Source organism: Dipodomys spectabilis, unplaced genomic scaffold (assembly GCF_019054845.1).
Source record: "Dipodomys spectabilis isolate Male_0828 unplaced genomic scaffold, ASM1905484v1 ptg000097l, whole genome shotgun sequence".
Taxonomy (NCBI): domain Eukaryota; kingdom Metazoa; phylum Chordata; class Mammalia; order Rodentia; family Heteromyidae; genus Dipodomys; species Dipodomys spectabilis.
The window spans coordinates 3454368-3476611 of record NW_024870774.1 but is presented as its reverse complement, the minus strand read 5'-3'; the positions used below and the strand labels follow the sequence as shown (position 1 = coordinate 3476611).

The 22244-nt window shown below is 42.0% G+C and overlaps 1 protein-coding gene across 1 annotated transcript in view; it reads left to right on the top strand.

Annotated features, from left to right (window-relative positions):
• Positions 1–22244, top strand: part of Rnf212b (ring finger protein 212B) — a 29664-nt gene that overhangs the window by 6393 nt on the left and 1027 nt on the right. Inside the window, exons 4-13 of the mRNA XM_042686459.1 lie at positions 7179–7294; positions 8599–8659; positions 9399–9427; positions 11973–12019; positions 12240–12282; positions 12429–12489; positions 13566–13614; positions 16026–16065; positions 16614–16711; positions 17815–17876. Of these exons, the coding sequence (XP_042542393.1) occupies positions 7179–7294; positions 8599–8659; positions 9399–9427; positions 11973–12019; positions 12240–12282; positions 12429–12489; positions 13566–13614; positions 16026–16065; positions 16614–16711; positions 17815–17876 (606 nt within the window). The remainder of the gene's footprint in view (positions 1–7178; positions 7295–8598; positions 8660–9398; positions 9428–11972; positions 12020–12239; positions 12283–12428; positions 12490–13565; positions 13615–16025; positions 16066–16613; positions 16712–17814; positions 17877–22244) is intronic.

The window sequence follows — 22244 nt, the reverse complement described above, 5'->3', positions numbered from 1 at the left end:
TATATTATATATTTATTGCCTAAGTTCTACATTGCAGTATAAGCTCCATGAAGGCAGAGATTTGGTTAGTTGTGTTTATTTTTCTCTAACTAGTCCCTAATATGTGATACCCAAACATTGTCATTAAAAAAATGCTCTACATATCCATTCTCAATCTTTATAGTGACTTCGGAAGGGTATTTTTCTTCTGTACTCAAGCTACCTTTTTGGAATTCCTCACTCACTTCTAGATAATTGTCAAAGGAATTGGAGAGTCCCATATGGACCCTGACAGCTTTCTTCTAGTTTTACATTGCAGTAATTCTTCCTTCTTTGGTAAAAGCTGTCACTGAATTATGTAGGCAGAGTCAATGTCCTTTGTCCTTCTATCCCACATTGCTTTTAAGTCTGCAAAATTTTTAACTTTAAAGAAGTGATTTATTTGTTCAGTTTAACTTACTGAACTGTGAACATTTCAAAAACAGATTATATCTTTGTAACACCCAATGTCTGACTAGGTACCTGGTACAAATTAGGTGCATAAAAATCTTTGTAAATGAATGAAAACACAGGCTGGGAAGGTGGCTCAGTGGTAGAGCGCTTGCCTTGCATGCCTGAGGCCCTGGGTTTGATTCCTCAGCACCACATAAGCAAAAAGAAAAAAGCCGGAAGTGGTGCTGTGGCTCAAGTGGTAGAGCGCTAGCCTTGAGCTGAAGAGCTGAGGGATAGCGCCCAGGCCCGGAGTTCAGGCCCCACGATCTGACCCAAAAAAAAGAAAGAAAGAAAACACATTAAAGCTGGTTAAGAGGACAGTTATTTAAGGTAGGATCTGAGAGTTAGGTTCTTATAGGCCATGGCAAGAAATTTAAATTTTCTGCAGCAGTAGGATATTACTGAAGGGTTTGTAAGAGGTTTTATGTTACCTGCAAACAAGAAGAACATGAAGTCAGAGCTGTCCTAGTCCTTTGGAGCTCACATCATGATGTTACCATGTGCATTGATTCCTAGAACTAAAGAATTCAGCATTTGCCCTACTGGATTTCAGTTTTGCTTTGATCCTCCCATTTGGAATAGGTGATATACTTTGTGCCATTATATGTTGGAAGTATGTGACTTGCTTTTGACTTTATATGGGCTTATAGCTGGGAGTTTATTTTGCCTTGAGTCTCAAAGGCTATTTTAGACTAGAACTTTTGTGTGTGTGTTTAACTTTAAAGAAGTGATTTATTTGTTCAGTTTAACTTACTGAACTCAGAGCTTTGCTAGGCATGTGCTTTACCACTTGGGCCATGCCCCCAACTCTTTTTGTGTATAGTTCTGGGGCTTGAACTCAGCTTGAGGCACAGCATTACTTCTGGTTTTCTAGTGGTTTATTGGAGATAAGAGTCTCATGGACTTTCCTGCCCTGACTAGCTTTGAACCTCAATCCTCAGATCTCAGCCTCCTGAGTAGCTAGGATTACAGGTGTGAGCCACCGGCGACCAGCTCAAACTTCTTTATTGAGGCATTAGCCTCATCTGTGAGGGCTCTGCCATCATGACCTATTCATTCCTTAAAGGCTCTACCTATCAACGTTATTGTTTCAGGACTAAGTTTTTACATGTGGATTTGGAGGAGACACAGAGACATTCAGACCACAGCAAACAAGTAAATATAGTAGCTTTGCATTTCATACAATTTCTGTTACGGTGACTCAATTCTGCTATTATAGCAAGGAATAATCATAGTATGTAAACAAATCAGTGTAATTATATTCCCTTAACTTTATTTGTAAGAGACAGCTGGCCAGTTTTAGGAATTGGCTGAACCATGGTCTAATAGCTTTGTGGCTAGGATTACAGCAGTGAACCACCAGTGCCTACTTTATATATATATATATATATATATATATATATTTTTTTTTTTTTTTTTGTCAGTTGTGGGGCTTGAACTCGGCCTGGGTACTGTTCCTCAGCATTTTAGCTCAATGCGAACACTCTACCACTTGACCCATAGTGCCATTTCCAGTTTTCTGAGTGGTTTATTTGAGAAAAGAGTCTTATGGACTTTCTTGCCTGGGCTGGCTTTGAACCAGGATCGTCAGATCTCAGTCTTCTGAGTAGCTAGGATTACAGGCGTGAACCACTGGCACCCAACATTTCATATATATTCTTAAAGGCTTTGAAATTAAGTTTTTGCCAACATAAACATAAATAATGATCACATATACTGTTGAAATAAAATCTTTTTTTCTTTTTCTTTTTTTTTTGGTCAGTTGTGGGGCTTGAACTCTGGGCCTGAGCACTGTCCCTCAGTTCTTCAAGTCAAGGCTAGCATTCTACCACTTGAGTCACAGGACCACTTCTGCCTTTTTCTGTTTATGTGGTGTGAGGAACTGAACCCAGGGCCTCATGCATGCAAGGCAAGTACTGTACTACTGAGGCACCTTTCCAGCCAGAAATAAAATCTTACAACTAATAAACGAGGATTTCTTCATTCCTCATTGGGCTAAAACTTTGAAAATCTCTAATATTGAAAAAAAAAATCCAACAGTGGCAGGCATGGTGGCACAGGCCTATAGTTTTAGCTATGAGGGAGGTGGAGATGAGAGGTTCAAGGTTAGCCCAAGCAAAAATAAAGTTAATAAAACTCTATGTCAGAGAATTAGCTGAGCCAGACACCGGTGGCTCACGCCTGTAATCCTAGCTACTCTGAGGATCACGGTTCAAAGCCAGCCCAGGCAGGAAAGTCCATGAGACTCTTTTTTTTTTTTTTTGTTGGTCGTGGGGCTTGAACTCTGGGCCTGGGTGCTGTCTCTCAGCTCTGCAGCTCAAAGCGAGCGCTCTACCACTTGAGCTACAGTGCCACTTCCGGTTTTCTGGTGGTTTATTGGAGATAGGAGTCTCACGGTCTCTCCTGCCCGGGCTGGCTTTGAACCGAGATCCTCAGATCTCAGCCTCCTGAGTAGCTAGGATTACAGGCGTGAGCCACCAGCGCCCGGCTCCATGAGACTCTTATCTCAAATAAACCACTCAGAAAACCAGAAGTGGTACTGTAACTCAAATGGTAGAGTGCTTGTCTTTAGCTGAAGAACTGAGGGACAGCACTCAGGCCCAGGGTTCAAGCCCCATGACCACAGGGGGAAAAAAAAAGAATTAGCGGAATGTGGTGGCATTTATCTATAATGCCAGCTATTTGGGAGGCAGAGGTAGAAAGACTGTAGTCCGAGACTGGCCTGTGCAAAAACGAGGTCCCGCTTGAAAAATAATTAAATCAAAAATGAGTAGAGATTGCTTAAATGGCTGGTAGAGTACCTGCCTTGCTAACACAAGGCCCTTAATTCAAGCTCCAATACTGTTGGTTGGCTCATACCTGTAGTCCTAGCTATTTGGGAGACTGAGATTATTGAGATTGTGCTTTGAGGCCAGCCCAGGCAGAAAAAAGTCAACAAGGAGAAAGAAAGAGTAGATGAATACAGTCATAGTATTCAATGTGCTTAGGTACCTGAGAAGATTGGGAGAAATGGGGGAGAAAGAGGAGGAAGAGGTGATATCCATCAAGATGCATTAGACTCATAAACTGACATGTTGAATTGTACAGCATTTAAAGGTAATGATAACTAATAGGTCAGCAAGCCCCTTCTCAATTATGTGGTGGTATGAGTCTGTTACCCTAGTTACCAGGAAGTCTAACATAGGTGGATCATGTTCAGGTACACAGGAAGCTAAGACACTAGCTGAAAAACAATCAGCCAAACAATTAGGACTGGAGGTATGGCTCAGTGGTAATAGCACCCACTTAGGAGCAAAGGAAGGGAACATTGCCCAAAAGGAAATGTACTCATAGCTGGACACTGGTGGCTCAAGCCTGTAATCCTAGTTACTTAGAAGGTTGAGATCTGAGGATTGTGGTTCAAAGCCATCCCGGGCTGGAAAGTCCGTGAAACTCTTATCTCCAGTAAACCACCAGAAAACCCAGAAGTAGCACTGTAGCTCAAGTGGTAGAGCGCTAACCTTGAGCAGAATAGCTGAGGGACAATGCTCAGAGTTCAAGCCCCGTGACCGACAAAAAAAAGAAGGAAGGAAGGAAGGAAGGAAGGTACTCATTAGCTGACTTACGAAACAGTAACTTCTCTATACATTTCCTTAATAATAACAAAAAAAAAATTTTTTTTTGGCCGATCATGGGGCTTGAACTCTGGGCCTGGGTGCTGTCCCTCAGCTCTTCAGCTCAAGGCTAGCACTCTACCACTTAAGCCACAGCGCCACTTCCGGCATTTTCTGCTTATATGGTGCTGAGGAATCGAACCCAGGGCCTCATGCATGCAAGGCAAACACTCTACCACTGAGCCTTCCCAGCCCCAATTAAAAAAAAAAAATTAAAAGACTGATCCGCAAGAAAAAATAGCACTCACTTTGGAAGTTTGAGCCCTGAGTACCACAAAAAAAAAAGAAAGAAAGAGGGGGGTGGGGTGAGAAGGAAGGAAGGGAAGAGAAGAGAAGGAAGGAGATTTTTCTAGTGCTCAGGAAACTGCAAACGTTTTAGGAATTATGTTACCATTCCAACTCTGACAAAAACAACTGAGATATAGGTTATAAGGAGTAATGGTTTATTTTGGCTCATAGGTTCAGAGCCTTGTGTCCACAATTGACAGGCTCTAGCTCTCTTGACTTAGGCCTTGTAACCTGTCAATTCATCATGGCAATGTGTAGAGAACAGTTGCTCATTTCATGGTGGCCAGGAAACAGAGAGGGGGCAGAGTCCCAGGATCCTTTTCAAGGATATGCCCCCAGTGACCTGATTTTCATGTGCTAGGCTTTGCCTCCTAAAATTTCAACACCTTCCAATAGTGCCACATGTTGGCAACCAAGCTTTCAATATATAAGCAAAGGCTTATAACCAAACTCATAACAAGAACTCTGAATTACAAACCAGGGACAAAGACTAAAAATGTATTTTTTACACTATGTTCTGTCTAAAAAGATTCTCCAAAATGGAATTTTTTTTTTTTTTGGTCAGTGGTAGGCCTTGAACTCTGGGCCTGAGTACTGTCCCTCAGGCCTTCAGTGCAAGGCTAGAGCTCTACCACTTGAGCTACAGCACCATTTCCAGTTTCCTGGTGGTTTATTGGAGATAAGAGTTTCCTCACGCCTGTAATCCTAGCTACTCAGGAGGCTGAGATCTGAGGATTGCGGTTCAAAGCCAGCCCGGGCAGGAGAGACCGTGAGACTCCTATCTCCAATAAACCACCAGAAAACCGGAAGTGGCGCTGTAGCTCAAGTGGTAGAGCGCTCGCCTTGAGCTGAAGAGCTGAGGGACAACGCCCAGGCCCAGAGTTCAAGCCCCACGACCGACAAAAAAAAAAAAAAAAAAGAGTTTCACGGACTTTCCTGCCCGGGCTGGCTTTGAACCGTGATCCTCAGATCTCAGCCTCCTGAGTAGCTAGGATTACAGGTGTGAGGCACCAGCGCCTGGCCAGTTTTATAATTTTTATCATACAGATTTCAAATTTTGTTGTTTTGAGGCAGCATCATGATATATAGCTCCAGTGACCTAGAACTCACTCCCATTTTATATCCCCTGCATGGTCTGGGTTTTCTTTCTTTCTTTTTTTTTTGCTGGTCCTGAGGCTTGAACTCAGACTCTGGATGCTGTCCCTGAGCTGCTTTTGTTCCAGGCTAACACTCTACCACTTGAGCCACAGCACCACTTCTGGCTTTTTCTGTTTATGTGATGCTGTGGAATTGAACCTAGGGCCTCATGCATGTGAGGCAAGCACTCTATCACTAAGCCACCTTCCCAGCTCGATTTGGGTTTTCTTGAAGCTATCCTTATAACCTAATTTTATCACAGACTGATCCTGAAACTAGGATTAAATGTTGAGAATTCTATGTTTTGAGCTCTGTTACATCTATTTATAATATCATTGCTCTCCCTCCATTTTAGGTAACTCCTAAGATTTTCATTTTTTTTCCTGCCTCTACTTCATTCAAATATTCTAAAATATGTTTTACTTTTACTTAAAAACAACCACTGAATGCCAATGGCACATACCTGTAATCTTAGCTATTCAGAAGGCTAAGACCCACAGCATCACAGTTCAAAGCCAGTCTAGACAGAAGTTTCTGGGATACTCCATTTCCAAGATAACCAGCAAAGAGCCAGGCTGGAGGCAAGGCTCAAGTGGTAGAGTACCATGAATAAGCTAAGTTAACAAGATGCCAAGTTCAAACTCTTTTACTGACTCCCCTCAGGAAAAGAAAGTCTTTTTAATAAAAATAAAATAAATTCCTATTTCTCTAGAACTAGTTTTGTTTGCTTTTAAGTATAAAGAGGGATTATATAAATCCTTAAATACAGTATTGTAATAAGTTGGCAAAGGAGGCTAGGAAGTAGTCTTAGTGGTAGAATGCTTGACTAGCATGCATGTAGCCCTGGGTTCGATTCCTCAGTATCATATAAACAGAAAAGGCCAGAGGTGGTACTGTGGCTCAAGTGATAGAGTACTAGCCTTGAGGACAGAGAGGCTCAAGGACAGAGCCCAGGTCCTGAGTTCAAAAAAAAAAAAAAGAAAAGAAAAAGAGCTATACTAAAATACGAATTCTGGGATTTCCCTTTGTTGCCAAAAGTGAGGGAAGCTAGTTATAGGAGTGTATATCAAGGACTTGTTTTTCAATGTCAAAAGAAAATTAATCTTAACTAGAATTGCTTGCTGAAAGATTTGTCATTGTCTCCTTATAATACCAGGGTATGCCGACCTAAACACAAGTACCAAATGGTAGCTAGTTATGGTATTCCTGAACTCTAAGCTTATTAGCCAGAATACGTATTTATTTCTTTTTCTTTTTTTCTTTTTTCTTTTTTTTTGTTAAAAAAAAGAGGAGGCACCTGGGCACCAGTGGCTCACACCTGTCATCCTAGCTATTCAGGTGGCTGAGATCTGAGGATTACTGTTCAAAGCTAGCCCTGGCTGGGGAAGTCCATGAGACTCTTATCTCCAATTACCCACTAGAAAACAGGAAGTGGCACTACAGCTCAAGTTTTAGAGCACTTGCCTTGAGCAGAAGAGCTCAGGGACAGCGCCCAGGCCCAGTTCAAGCCTCGTGATGGACATTAAAAAATAAAAATAAAAAAGCGGGGGAGGGGAGAGAAAAAAAAGGAAAGAAACTCTGTAACTGTAATTAAAATGAAAAGCAAAAAGACCTGTTTTTCCCTTGTAGGTGTGGCATTTCCAGAAGAAACAAACAGATCTTCTCCTCGCCTTTTATAAACATAGAATTACAAAATTGGAAGCAGCCATGCAGGAGGCAAGGCAAACAATGGCCAACCAGAACAAGTAAGTGCCAAGCCAAGTCAAATCCTCAGTTAGGTGTTTTGTTTTGTTTTCAGAGAGGCTATAGTCCTTATTCCATTATGATTGCAAAGACTGAAAATTATGGCTGGGAAGATGGCTCAATGGTAGAGCGCTTACCTTGCATGGATGAGGCCCTGGGTTCGATTCCTCAGCACCACATAAGCAAAAAAGAAAAAAGCCGGAAGTGGCGCTGTGGCTCAAGTGGTAGAGCGCTAGCCTTGAGCTGAAGACCTGAGGGACAGCGCCCAGGCCTAGAGTTTAAGCCCCACGACTCAACCCAAAAAAAGAAAAGACTGAAAATTATCCCCTGTGTGTTTATGTTTGTCTTAGGAAAATCAAGTGCATAATTTTTTTTTGGGTCCTTTCAGTCTCCATTTTATTTTTTCTCCTCTCCAGTGGCACTCTGCTACTTCCTTCCTTCAAAATTGCTGTTTAGGCTGGGCATGGCATTTACATGCCTTTAATCCCAGCTACTTGGAAAGTAAAGATAAGATGATTATAGTCTGTTTGCCCTAAACTGGGTGCTGGTAGCTCACAGCTATAATCCTAGGTACTCAGGAGGCTGAGATTAGGAGGATCACGGTTCAAAGCCGGCCCAGGCAGGAAAGTCCATGAGACTCTTATCTCCGATAAAACCACTAGAAAACCTGAAGTGATGTTGTGGCTCAAGTAGTAGAGAGATAAACTTGAGCTGAAGAACTGAGGGACAGCACCCAGACCCAGAGTTCAAGCCCCATGACCAACTAAAAAAAAAGTATAAGACCCTATCTGAATAAATAAAACAAAAGCAAAAAGGGCTGGGGGCTTGGCTCAGATGGCAGATAATTTTTTAAATCCTTGTTCAGAATCTTAATACTCCTCAAAAACCTATTTCTTTAGAATTTTTTTTTTAGATACTGCTTATTCACATTGATAAATATGAAACATAACATTTAAAATGTTAGATCTGGAAAGGAATATTTTGGGAATATTAAGCTAAAACATGAAACTCTTTTTAAAAAATGGAATTCTTGATACAAATATTTTAGGCACCAGCTGTCCAGATGAATGTCTGAAGGGCAATAGAATTCTATGTAAACTCCCCTGAAGTCCTACCAAGTGACTGCTTATTTAGTTCATTTCATTGCACCATCAAAACATTTCTGTTTTGTCTTTGAATCATGAGATCCCTAATGCAAATATCTTGTATATCTGCATTGACTAGATGTTGATAATCATAATAACAATATTAATCATAATAATTCTTATCAACTGACCTGGTTCTGATTGTTCCATCTTTTGTTTAGAGAGCTGTCAATCTTAAAAAAGGAGAATGGAGAACTAAAGAAATTTCTAGCCATTCTAAAGGTGAATCAAATAGATTTTCTTTGCTATTATTTTTGCTAATTTTTCCATCTGTCTAGCTGTCTGTATAAATTGTGCTTCCTAACATTTTTCATATCATGACTTTTCATATCATGGTGCATATAGAAATTAGCATTGTTCCTCATTTATAATATAGCAAAGGGATTAGGCCACAGAAGATCTGGGAGGGCTGAAAGGATCAACATTTAGCACACTTGAAATCCATTTTCAAATGTCAGTGGGTTAGGTCATAAGATACCCATTAGGGAGCTCTTATACAAAAGACATATGTTGCAACTTAAAATTTCTTTTCAGGAAGCACAAGACATCTCAGACTTCCTCCTCTCTTACATGTCCTATTTTCCAGAAAATGTCTTTCTTCCTAACAACATTCTGTGTATTTACATAATTTTCTTATTGACCTCATTTCTATAACTGCTCTCGCACATTGTACGCACATTGTAGTCATGCTGTGTTACTTTCAGTCCCTATAAAGTCTCCATATTTTCCCAGATATATTAGTCTACAGGATTATTAATGTACTTTGATGAATAGAAACTAAATTTTATTACCTCAAAGCTAATATTTTCTGAGGAAATACTGCTTTTGTTTTTTGTCCTCCTGGGAATCTTAAACATAAATAAAGGCATTGCATCTGAGTTACTGAACTAGTTAAGACTGAGATTCATTTAATAAAATGTTTGATCTGTAATTTCCTTCCCTTATACATCTTTACCTGCAGGAATCTCCAGTTCAGTACCAAGGAAGCAGGTCAGTTTTATCAGCTGCCATAAGCTGGTAAATTTTCCTATCCTGAACATTTATGTTTCATTTTTAAAAGTTAATTGACATATACTAATTGTACATATTTCAGAGTGTAGTTCAATGATTTGATACATGCGTACAGTATGGAATGATCAAATTCACATAATTAGCATTTTCTTCTCCTTACACACTTCTTATTTCCTTGTGCTGGGAAGCTTTTATTTTAGCCTGTTGTTTTTTTGAGTCCTGGCTGTCTAAGTTCCATGGAGAAAATGATTGAAGAATTTCTCTTACCTCTGTAAAAAAGTTACTCACTGAAAAGTGCTGAAATGAAGTCTTCATTGTTAACACTCAACCTTGACTCCCATCTTAAGAATTCCTACTCATTGGGGCTGGGAAGTTGGCTCAGTGGTAGAGTGCTTGCGTCGCATGCATGAAGCCCTGGGTTCGATTCCTCAGTACCATATAAGCAGAAAAAAAAGCTGGAAGTGGCACTGTGGCTCAAGTGGTAGGGTGCTAGCCTTGAGCTGAAGAGCTGAGGGATAGCACCCAGGCCCAGAGGTCAGTCCCCATGACCGACAAAAAAATAAATAAAAGAAAAAAAAAAAATTCTTACTCATCCTTTAAAATTCAAAACACTTCCTCTGCAAAGACTTCATTAGGCAAAGTTAGATGTTCTGGTTCTTCAATAAATATTCATTCAGGGGCTGGGAAGGTGGCTCAGTGGTAAAGTGCTTGCCTTGCATGCCTGAGGCCCTGGGTTCAATTCCTCAGCACCACATAAGCAAAAAGAATAAAAGCTGGAAGTGGCACTGTGGCTCAAGTGGTAGGGTGCAAGCCTTGAGCTGAAGAGCTGAGGGACAGCGCCCAGGCCCAGAGTTTTAAGCCCCACAACCACCACCACCACCAACAAAAAACAGTCCTTCTAATTGGTGATATCTTTGTCCTACCATTGAGTAGGATTAAAAAAAGATACAAGCCTTGCACTGGTGGCTCTATAATCCTAGCTACTTAAGAGGCTGAGATCTGAGGATTGCAGGAACCAGCTGGGGCAGGAACATCTGTGAGACTCTTACCTCCAATAAACTACCTAGAAAAAAGACCGAAGTTGTGTTGTGGCTCAGGTAGTGTAGCACTAGCCTTGATTACAAACAGGTTAAGGGACAGTGAGTTCAAGGGCCCTGAGTTCAAGCCCCAGGACCAGCAAAAAAGAAAAAAGGAAAGAAAACAGCATCCCCAAATTCACATAAGTTACCAATTAGTGTTCTTTCTTTCCTTTTTTTCTGTTGGTGGAGCTTGTACTCTGGGCCTGGGCGCTGTCTCTCAGCTCTTCAGCTCAAGGCAAGCACTCTACCAGTTGAGCCACAGCGCCACTTCTGGTTTTCTGGTGGTTTATTGGAGATAAGAGTCTCACAGGGGCTGGGAAGGTGGCTCAGTGGTAGAGCACTTGCCTTGCATGCATGAGGCCCTGGGTTCGATTCCTCGGCACCACATATGCAAAAAGAAAAAAGCCGGAAGTGGCGCTGTGGCTCAAGTGGTAGAGTGCTAGCCTTGACTTGAAGAGCTGAGGGACGATGCCCAGGCCCAGAGTTCAGGCCCCACGACCGGACCCTCCCCCCCCCCCCAAAAAAAAAAAAAGAGTCTCACAAACTTTCCTGCCTGGGGTTGTTTTGAACTGCAATCCTCAGCTCTCAGCCTCCTGAGTAGCTAGGATTACAGGCGTGAGCCATCAGTACCTGGCTCAATTAATGTTCTTTCATACTTAGGTATTTATGATACACTCACTATAATACCTAAATGTTGTGATATCTTTGTATTACTGGGGATGAAGCCTAGGGCCTCACTACACAAGCACTCTACGCATCAGCTATATAGCTAGACTCACTAGCCTGTGAGCCAATCAGAGATGATCCTTACGATAGTTAATTGTCTCAGGATTTAGGACATATAGACACTAAATAAGTACCTGTTGTATTGATGAATTAAGAGAATGGAGGAACGTGTGAATGTATGGACAGATAGATGTAAGGTAGAGAGTAATTGGTAAGGCACTGTGAGAAGAAAGGAAAGACCTCTATTATGAGCAATAGAGAAGTGAAGGTTTCACTTAGGGAACTGGAAATGAAAGGTCTATATTTTAGGGTGAATACCTTTAATACATAACAGTAAGCAATCTGTGCTGATAAAGCAAGCTACTATTCCCCCTTCTCTTCCTCCTCCCTCCTCCTCCTCTTCTTCCTCCTCCTCCTCCTCCTCCTCCATCTTCTCTATCAGTTGTGGAGCTTGAACTCAGGGCCTAAGTACTTTCCCTGAGCTCTTTTCCTTGTGTTGTACCACTTTGAGCCATAGTTCCACTTCCGGTTTTTGAGTGGTTTATTGGAGATAAGAGTCTAATAAGGACTTTTTTGCCAGGGCTGGCTTTAAACCATGATCCTCAGATCTCAGCCTTCTCAGTAGCTAGGATTATAGGCATGAGCCACTGATGCTTGGTATTAAACTACTAAACTTTTCCTTAATAAAATTAGAACTGCTTGCTTATTTTTTTTTCCAGATTGACCACACCCCGACTAATGGGCATTACTTCCCCATCACAATCAGGTAGAGAATATTTATTTTGCCCATATATCTATGTGAGAGAAATAAATATCCTTTTCACTAATAGAAGATGGTTTTCTCTCAGACTATAATGTGATTTTCCTAATCTTACATATGATGTGATTAATATCATAGAACCAGATAACCACTACCAGCAGTTGGTGAGGCAAGCAGAGTGTGCCATTATTGGGAGCCTTTCATCCTATACTTTATTCTCTTTTAGTTACTCCACGACCCAGTTCCCAGCATAGCAGCCAAGTAGTCAGGTAAGTAGAAAGCCTATATAGCAGCATTAAAATTGTTTGCAACTGTGAAAGAAAGAAATGCCTGGATATGGCTCAGTTTGAGACTGAGAATACTTCAAGTATATGTCAAAGATTTAGCACCCATTTTCTTATCTCACCTTATATAGTCGGCCCTCTTCGGTGGAGTCCATTCCTTACAGAGCAACTGTCTTTGGTAGTGCGGGACAAGTAAGTAATATTCAACTTAACTTTCTAAGTTAAGGTTTCTAGTGCTTAATGAAAAGTTATTTATTTATTTTTGGATCCAGTCATGGGCCTGAACTCTGGGCCTGAGCGCTGTCCCTCAGCTCTTCAGCTCAAGGCTAGTGCTCTACCACTTGAGCCACAGCACCACTTCCGACTTTTTTCCTTTTTGCTTATGTGGTGCTGAGGAATCGAACCCAGGGCCTCATGCATGCAAGGCAAGCGCTCTACCACTGAGCCAACTTCCCAGCCCCAATGAAAAGTTATTTTAAGTCAGCAAACTGAAATTTATATTGGGTTTGGCCCATGATGTTTGTTTGAAGCCATGTAGACGCTATTTTTTTGGTTTGTTTGTTATGGGACTTGAATTTAGGGCCTCTATGCTGTCCCTGAGCTCTTTTGCACAAGGCTAGTGTTCTACCACTTTGACCGCAGCTAGCTCCACTTCTGATTTTGTAGTGGTTAATTGGAGATAAGAGTGTCACAGCCAGGTGCTGGTGGATCACGCCTCTAATCCTAGCTACTCGGGAGGCTGAGATCTGAGGATCATGGTTCAGAGCCAGCCCCGGCAGGAAAGTCCATGAGACTCTTATCTCCAATTAACCCCCAGAAAACCGGAGATGGTGCTGTGGCTCAAGCGGTAGAGCGCTAGCTTTGAGCTGAAGAGCTCAGAGACAGCACCCAGGCCCATGACTGACAGAAAAAAAAAAAAAAAAGTGTGTCACAGATTTTCCTGCCTGGGCTCCTGAGTAGCTAGGATTACAGATGTGAGCCACCAGCGCCTGGCAGCAGGCTCTAATTTCTTTGGCAATGGAGACCTGACACAAAAATCAGTTGGCATGTAGTTGGTCCAGGAATAAATACTGGAAGTACTCAGAGTTGAAGTAATAGTATCCATTATGTTCATTTGGGAAGTAGCAAAACCTGGGTCATTGGTAAATTAGTATACTCACACTGAGAGAATGATATATGCTTGCATATATAGATATAGAAAGATATTAGGGAATAGGAAATCTAAAGAACCAGGATATATTCACTAATTCTTACTATTTGTCCATCAGGGAGGCAGAGGCCTGCAGGAAAGGAGCACTCCCAGAAACTCATATATTGGTGAGAGGTGGGGAATAGGTGTCTGAAGTCAGCATATTCTGTGCAGAGACCAGCATACTTCTGGCTTTCTATGTATAATATAATGACACTGCGTTTTTTTTCCACATAGGGATTCCAGAAAACAACACATGTATTACAAGGTTTCAAGTTCTCAAAGGGAATGTTAGCAAGCTGAGTAATAGCATCTAAGAAAACTAATTGACTTCAGTTTTTAAAATTGCCACAAGATGGCAGTACAAGTAAACATAAAAGTAAAGATGTCAATTGTTAACTGAAGGTGTCTTCACTGTGTATTAAAAGTAAAAACATTCCAGTGAAGGCTTGCACCTGTGGCTCACACCTGTAACCCTGGCAAGGCTGAGATCCTAGGATCTTGGTTCAAAGCCAGACCAGCAGTTGAATAAAAAAAGATTATTATTATTATAAGTGCTGGGAAGCCAAGTGCCGGTGGCTCATGCCTATAATCCTAGCTACTTGGGAGGCTGAGATCTGAGGATAATGGTTCAAAGCCAGCCTGGGCAGGAAAGTCCATGAGACTCTTACCTCCAATAAGCCACTAGAAAACCGGAAGTAGCACTGTAGCTCAAATGGTAGAGTACTCGCCTTGAGCTAAAGAGCACAGGGACAGCGCCCAAGCCCAGAGTTCAAGCCACATGACTACAAAAATAAATAAATAAATAAAAATGCTGGAAAGTGGAGGTGTGGCTCAAGTGGAAGAGTGCAGTCCTTGAGCAAAAAAGCTAAGGGAGAGCAAGAGGCCTTGAGTTGAAGCTTTAGTACAAGTGTGTGGTTGTACACACACAGACAGATATACACGCGCACGTGCATGTGTATGCACACACGTCAGAGATGTACTTTGGTTCCACACTAAATTTATTTATATCTCCTTAGAACAGTTGTTACTAGTTTCAAGGACATTAGCCAATCCCTGGAGGATATCTATAGAAGAGTTTGTTTTTTTTAATAAGCAAGGGGCACCTTTGGAATTTCCAAATCCTTTTTATTTAAAAAATTCACCAAGCCGGGCGCCGGTAGCTCACGCCTGTAATCCTAGCTACTCAGGAGGCTGAGATCTGAGGATCCCAATTCAAAGCCAGCCCGGGCAGGAAAGTCCCTGAGACTCTTATTTCCAATAAACCACTAGAAAACCAGAAGTGGCGCTGTGGCTCAAGCGGTAGAGCGCTTGCCTTGAGCTGAAGAGCGCAGGGACAACGCCCAAGCCCCAGAGTTCAAGCCCCATGACCGACAAAAAATAAATAAAAATAATTCACCAAGAGTGTCCTAATTCTTCCAAATTTTTTTCTTTGAAAAATATAGATATTCTAATTCATTTTTGGAGGTATTATTCCTCCATTAGTAACCGTCTTTTTTCTTTGTCTCTTATTTGGTCATTTCAAAGAAACCACCTTTGTTTTTCTCTATTATTTTTCTGTTCTCTATTTCATCTACTTGTGGTTTAATATTATTTCCTTCCTTCTGATTATTTTGCATTGGTTTGTTCTTTTTTTCCTAGATTTTGAAAGTAGAAGGTTAGAATGTTGATTTAAGATGTTTGGGGGGGCTGGGAAGGTGGCTCAGTGGTAGAGCGCTTGCCTTGCATGCATGAGGCCCTGGGTTCGATTCCTCAGCACCACATAAGCAGAAAGAAAAAAGCCGGAAGTGGCGCTGTGGCTCAAGTGGTAGAGTGCTAGCCTTGAGCTGAAGAGCTGAGGGACAGCACCCAGGCCCAAAGTTCAGGCCCACGACCGGACCCAAAAAAAAAAGATGTTTGGGGAAGTGGCGCTGTAGCTCAAGTGGTAGAGTGCTCGCCTTGAGCTGAAGAGCTGAGGGACAGCGCCCAGGCCCAGAGTTCAAGCCCCACGACTGACAAAAAAAAAAAAAAGATGTTTGGGGGGCTGGGAATGTGTCTTAGTGGTAGAGTACTTGCCTAGTATACATGGGTTCGATTCCTCAGTACCACATAAACAGAAAAGGCCGGAAGTAGTTCTGTGGCTCAAATGGTAGAGGGCTTTTCCTTGAGCACAGTGAGGATCAGGAACAGTGCCCAAATCCTGAGTTCAAGCCCCAGGACGGGAAAAAAAAATGTGGGGGGCTGCAGGGGGTGGAGAGTGTACTGGGATTCCAACTCAAGACCTCATACTCACTAGTAAGGTGTTCTGTGTTCTATCATTTGAGCCATGTTTGCAGTCCTTTTTGCTTTCGATTTTTGTTTTTTGCTTCAAGGCAGTAATGGATCACAAAAGGGAGAAGAATAAAGCACCTTTATAAGACACTGCTAGGTGATTTGTGTGCCTTTTCATTTAACACACACAAAATCAAAAATTTTGATCTCCATTTCCTTTGTCCTGGTTTCAGTATACCTCTTCTCCAGTTCCTGAATTATCTGACTGGTTTGTTTAAATGTTTTCCAGAAACCCCTTCACCAGCTTCAACTCAGAGCCTGTCTTACAGGTAAGTGACATTGTGCTTCTTTCCTCTGGGGAAGGAAGAACACTGGCATTCTGCCAGCAGCCTTGGAGTTAACTTCTCTACAGGCATATACCACTGAAGTTTATAACCTGCTTTATAAACAAAAGAGAAGGTTGAGTGGTACTGTGTTTAATATGCATGCAAATTCTTTTTATTTTCAGTTGTAAGCAGGGGTGCTGATATTTTTTTCCTTTCTAGGCTAAATGTATAGGCCTTTTTTTTTTTTTTTTTTGGTTGGTCATGGGGCTTGAACCCTGGGTCTGGGTGCTGTCCCTTAGCTTTTCAGCTCAAGGATAGTGCTCTACCACTTGAGCCACAGCACCACTTCCGGTGTTCTGAGTGGTTTATTGGAGATAAGAGTCTCACTGACTTTTCTACCCAGGCTGGCTTTGAACCTCGATCCTCAGATCTCAGCCTCCTGAATAGCTAGGATTACAGGCATGAGCCACCAGCACCTGGCTTAGGCCTTTTCTTTTTTTTACCTTTATCTTCCTTTTCTCTGCTGATGCTTATTTTATTTCCCTCCTTAGACCTTCATCTGCCTCCTTTGGACAGGGGATTTCTTCTGTCAGAACATTCTTAAATGGGAATTCTGACCACCCAAGAGTCCTCACCCCCAACAGTTCTAGTAAGTGAAACATTATTTCCAAAGTTGTGTTTTCAATCATTGGCACCAATGCTAAAATGAAGCTTTTTTTCTAAGTTATAAGTTCAGATTTACCTCTGCCTACCAAGGGCATTGTCACTAGTTTAGCCCCTTAATATATTTGAGGAGCCATCCCATTCCTTTACAGTGAAGGAAAGCCTGGATTTTGTTGATTACTCCTCACCCAGTTGCCAGTTGCCTTGTAGGATTAAGTTGTTTTCGTCTTTTTTTTTTTTGCTGCTAGATATCAAACTCAAGGCCTTGTACATAATAGGCAAGCACCTATCACTGATAGACATCCTCAGCCTTTCTTTTTTAAGATAGAAATTCACGTGGCTTAAGTTGGCATATAAGTCTATGAAGATGGACTTCCATCTGCCTGCATCAGCCTCCTTAGTGCTAGACTTAGAGTCATGTGCCACCATGCCTAGTCTTTTAGGTTATTTTGTTTCAAATTCCATATTGAATATTTTGGAGGCTCAGTTCTGAGAATTTAAAGCCAGTATCCATTCTACTCCCCATCCCCCATCTTTTTTTTTTTTGGTCGGTCATGGGGTTTGAACGCTAGGCTTGGGCACTGTCCCTGTACTCTTCAGCTCAAGGCAAGTACTCTACCATTAGAACCACAGTGCCACTTCTGGTTTTCTAGTAGTTTATTGGAGATAAGTGTTTCACGGACTTTCCTTCCCGGGCTGGCTTTGAGCCGTGATCCTCAGATCTCAGCCTTCTGAGTAGGTAGGATTACAGGTGTGAGCCACTGATGCCCAGCTATTCCCCATCTTTTTTCAGTAAAAGTATCTCTGCTACCAGCCCTCTAGATAAGGCACTGCCATCTATAGTTCACCTACATCCTTATATTGTATGTCTTCCCACTCATAAACTCAAATTACAGACTATTCTGTCATTACCCTATTCTCACAGGAAAAGAATGGACTTTATAACCTATTCCTCAAGAGTACTTAGCTCATAGTGGGTTTTGTTTTTTTTGAATAGTGTTCCTTTAGAACTACCTAGATACTTGGGTCCACAAGTAACTGCTGAGGCACTGCCTAAGTTATCTTTCACCATTCCATCCTGTTCTTCAGGTCAGAGAGAGAGCAGAACCACACTTGAGAATCTTCCTGCTTTCCAGCTACCAGTCCTGCAGGTGAGGCCTGGCTTGCCAACTTATCTATGTATAAAAACATGCCGGCTTAGTTCTGCACACTAGGTGGTACTATACTAAGTGGTTGTAGAATGTAACCAGTGAGAAACAACATGGATTTCAAATATGGTAAACAGTTAATTCATTCTGTACTCCTATCAGATTAGTTTCCTAATGTAGAATGTTTTTAAAAGCAAGCTGCATAATAAAGAATTTCAACTTAAGGTACCTTAGCTAGTGATACATTGACATTCCCAGTAAAATGTTTCTTCTGGGTGGAGGTACAGTTTCAACTGGGAAACCATTTCTCCACAGATAGCTAAAATGAGGCTTTGGAAATATATGGGATCCTGATTCAGGCAACAAAAGGAAAAAGAGCATGGTAGAGGTTAGGTTTATAAGAAGTCTACTAAATTGGAAGTCCATGACTAGAGATCTGGTTCCGTGGTAGAGTATATTTCTTGCAAGTACAAAGCCTTGGATTCAAACCCCAGTACCATTAAATGAAAATGTCTAGTCTTTTTTTTTTGACAGTCGTGGGACTTAAACTCTGGGCTTGGGCGCTATCCCTCTGCTCTTCAGCTCAAGGCAAGTGCTCTACTGCTTGAGCCACAGAGCCACTTTTGGTTTTCTAGTGGTTTATTGGAGGTAAGAGTCTCAGGGACTTTACAGCCCTGGACTGGCTTTGAACCGTGATCCTCAGATCTCAGCCTCCTGAGTAGGATTACATATAAATTATGGCTTTTACAGATTTGAGATAGAATCTCACAGACTATAATACTCTGCGTCACTTCAAACTGGATCCTCTGATTGCAGCCCCTAGTAGCTAGGATTCTAGAGATAAGCCATTGTCACCTAGGTCACATTGCCTTTCCCCCACTGCAACTAGCTTTAGATCACAATCCTCCTATTTGTGCCTCCCAAGTAGCTGGGATTATAGGTATGCCACGCTTATTTGTTGATGGGGATCTTGCTGACTTTTTGCCTGGACTACTTCAAACTGCAATCCTCTTGATCTCTACCTCTCAAGTAGCTGGAATTATAGGTATGAGCTATTATACCTGGCTTTAACTTTCATGGCTTAGGTTTTGAGGATGTTTAGGTTAATTTTCAATGCAAGCTTCTGGTGAACTCAAAACAGCTCTTAAATATTAAGGTTGACATACTGTCTTGTTTGCATAATCCAAAATGCTCATTATTTTTGTCAGAAAAATATTAGAGCCTAAACCTTAAGAGACAACACTAAGGAAATAGCATCCCTCCGTAAAAATCCTTGCATAAGGAAGGATCAACCTTCAATTGAAAAATGACTTGAGGGGCTGGGAAGTTGGCTCAGTGGGAGAGTGCTTGCCTCGCATGCATGAGGCCCTGGGTTCGATTCCTCAGCACCACATAAGCAGAAAAAACAGGAAGTGGCGCTGTGGCTCAAGTGGTGAAGCACTAGCCTTGAGCTGAAGAGCTGAGGGACAGCACCCAGGCCCAGAGTTCAGCCTCCCCCACGACCGGATCCAAAAAAAAAAAAAAAGAAAAATGACTTGAGATCTATGACTATCTACAAATATAAATCCCCAAACTGCTTTGTTTGTTTTTTGGGGGGGGTCCAGTTGTGGGCCTGAACTCTGGGCCTGGGCACTGTTCCTCAGCTCTTCAATTCAAGGCTAGTGCTCTACCACTTGAGCCACAGTGCCACTTCCGGCTTTTTTTTTTTTTTTTGCTTATGTGGTGCTGAGGAATTGAACTCAGGGCCTCATGCATGCAAGACAAGCACTCTACCACTGAGCCACCTTCCTAGTCCCCCAAATTGTTTTTTTTAATAACTTATTGAGCATTTACTTATGTCAAACCCATTTCTTCTTTTTTTTTATTTGTCGGTCATGAGGCTTGAACTCAGGACCTGGGTGCTGTTTCTAAGCTCTTTTGCTCAAGACTAGTGATCTACCACTTTGAGCTACAGCTCTACTTCCCATTTTCTGGTGGTTAATTGGAGCTAAACATCTCACAGATGCCACTGCTTGGGCTGGTTTTGAACTATGATCCTCAGATCTCAGCCTCCTGAGGTAGCTAGAATTATGGGCATGAGCCATTTTTCTTTTTTTTTTTTTGTCAATCATGGGGCTTGAACTCTGGGCCTGGGCACTGTCCCTCAGCTCTTCAGTTCAAGGCTATAGCGTTCTACCACTTGAGCCACAGCACCACTTCCAGTTTTCGGGTAGTTAATTGGAGATAAGAGTATCATGGACTTTCCTACCTGGTCTGGCTTTGAACCGTGATCCTCAGATCTCAGCCTCCATAGTAGCTAGGATTACAGGCGTGAGCCACCAGCGCCCGGCTTCAAACCCATTTCTAAAGCACTTAGAATGCATTAACTCATTTAAAGACACATTAAGTGAAGCTGAAAGAGTATCCAATATAGGCAGATGACATGTGTCCATTGAATTCAGTTAATCATGAATACTGTACTTTCCTTGGAAATCCAAGTTTAGTATTTTGCTCAAGGTTAATTTTATTTCTCCCAGAAGACCTATAGGTAAGTAAGTCAGAAAGTGCTGTCCCTGTCTAGAGATGGCAGCATAGCTAGTTCCTCCTGAGAGCAGCAGGCTACTTTTTGCTCTTTATCATCCAAACTGGATCTTGATTTTTAAAAAGTACCAGGCAAGGCTGGGAGTATGGCTTAGTGGTAGAGCGCTTACCTAGCATGCATGAAGCCCTGGTTCGATTCCTTAGTACCACATAAACAGAAAAAGCTGTAAGTGGTGCTGTGGCTCCAGTGGTAGAGTGCTAGCCTTGAGCAAAAACTCAATGACAGTGTCCAGGCCCTGAGTTCAAGCCCTAGGACTGGCGCGCGCGCACACACACACACACACACACACACACGCACACACGCACACACACACACAAAATTGAGGCAAGCCAGGCACCAGTGGCTCACTCCTGTAATCGTAGCTCCTCAGGAGGCTGAGATCTGAGGATCACTGTTCAAAGGCCCGCGCAGGCAGGAAAGTCCCCGTGAGATGCTTATCTCCAATTAACCACTCAAAACCTGGTAGTGTGGGCTGGGAAGGTGGCTCAATGGTAGAGCGCTTGCTTTGCATGCATGAGGCCCTGGGTTCGATTCCTCAGCACCACATAAGCAAAAAGAAAAAAGCTGGAAGTGGCACACTGTGGATCAAGTGGTAGAGCGCTTGTCTTGAGCTGAAGAGCTGAGGGACAGCGCCCAGGCCTAGAGTTAAGGCCCCACGACCAGACACCCCGCCCCCCCCACAGAAAAAAAAAACAACCTGGTAGTGGCATTGTGACTCAAATGGTAGAGTGCTAGCCTTGAGCACTCTTGGGACTGTGCCCAAGCCTTGAGTTTAAGCCCCATGACTCTCTCTCTATATACATATGTATGTATGTATATGTGTATGTATGTGTATATATATATATATATATATACACACACACATATATATGGTAGTTGAAGAAATCTGGATAACTGTTATATCTGCTATTGAAAAATATTTTAACATTGGGAATTTTCTTTTTTCTTTCTTTCTTTTTTTTGGGGGGGGGGGTCCGGTCATGGCCTGAACTCTGGGCCTGGGCACTCGTTCCTGAACTGCTTTTGCTCAAGGCTAGCATTCTACCACTTGAGTCACAGCACCACTTCTGGATTTGTATATGTGGTACCGAGGAATCGAACCCAAGGCTTCATGCATTCTAGGCAAACACTCTACCTCTAAGCCACATTCCCAGCCCCAACAGTGGGGGTTTTCTTGAGTATCATGATAATCATAAAAACTATCATACTGTGCATGGTATGGATATAAATCCATACATTCTGAATTTTTCTGGAGTTTAGTAGAGAGGAAAATGAGAAGAAAATAGAAATAACAGATTGGCTGGGCACTGGTGGCTTATGCCTTTAATTCTAGTTATTCAGGAGGCTGAGATCTGAGGATTGTGGTTTGAAGCCAGCCTAGGCAGGAAATTCCATGAGACCTTTATCACCAATTAACTACCAAAAAGTTAAAAAGTGGAGCTGTGGCTCAAGTGGTAGAGCTAGTCTTTAAGCAAAAAAGCTCAACTATCCAGACCTCAGTTCAAGCCCCAGTACCAGTACCCCACCCCCCCAAAAAAAAATCCATCACAAAGTTTTAAAATTTACTAGAATGCCACCTCCACAAAAGTGCCTTCTTGTCTCTGGATATGCCAATCACTGTTTGATTTTCAAATATTTGACCTTGTCATTGTAAACCACTGAAATGTTATAGTTTCATAAGCAGCAACAAAACCCTTGTCACACAGGATGAATCGAATCTTTTTGGAAAAGATAGTCATAATGTTGAAAAAACACTGGAAAGTAATAGTGGGTAAATCCCAATTCACTTG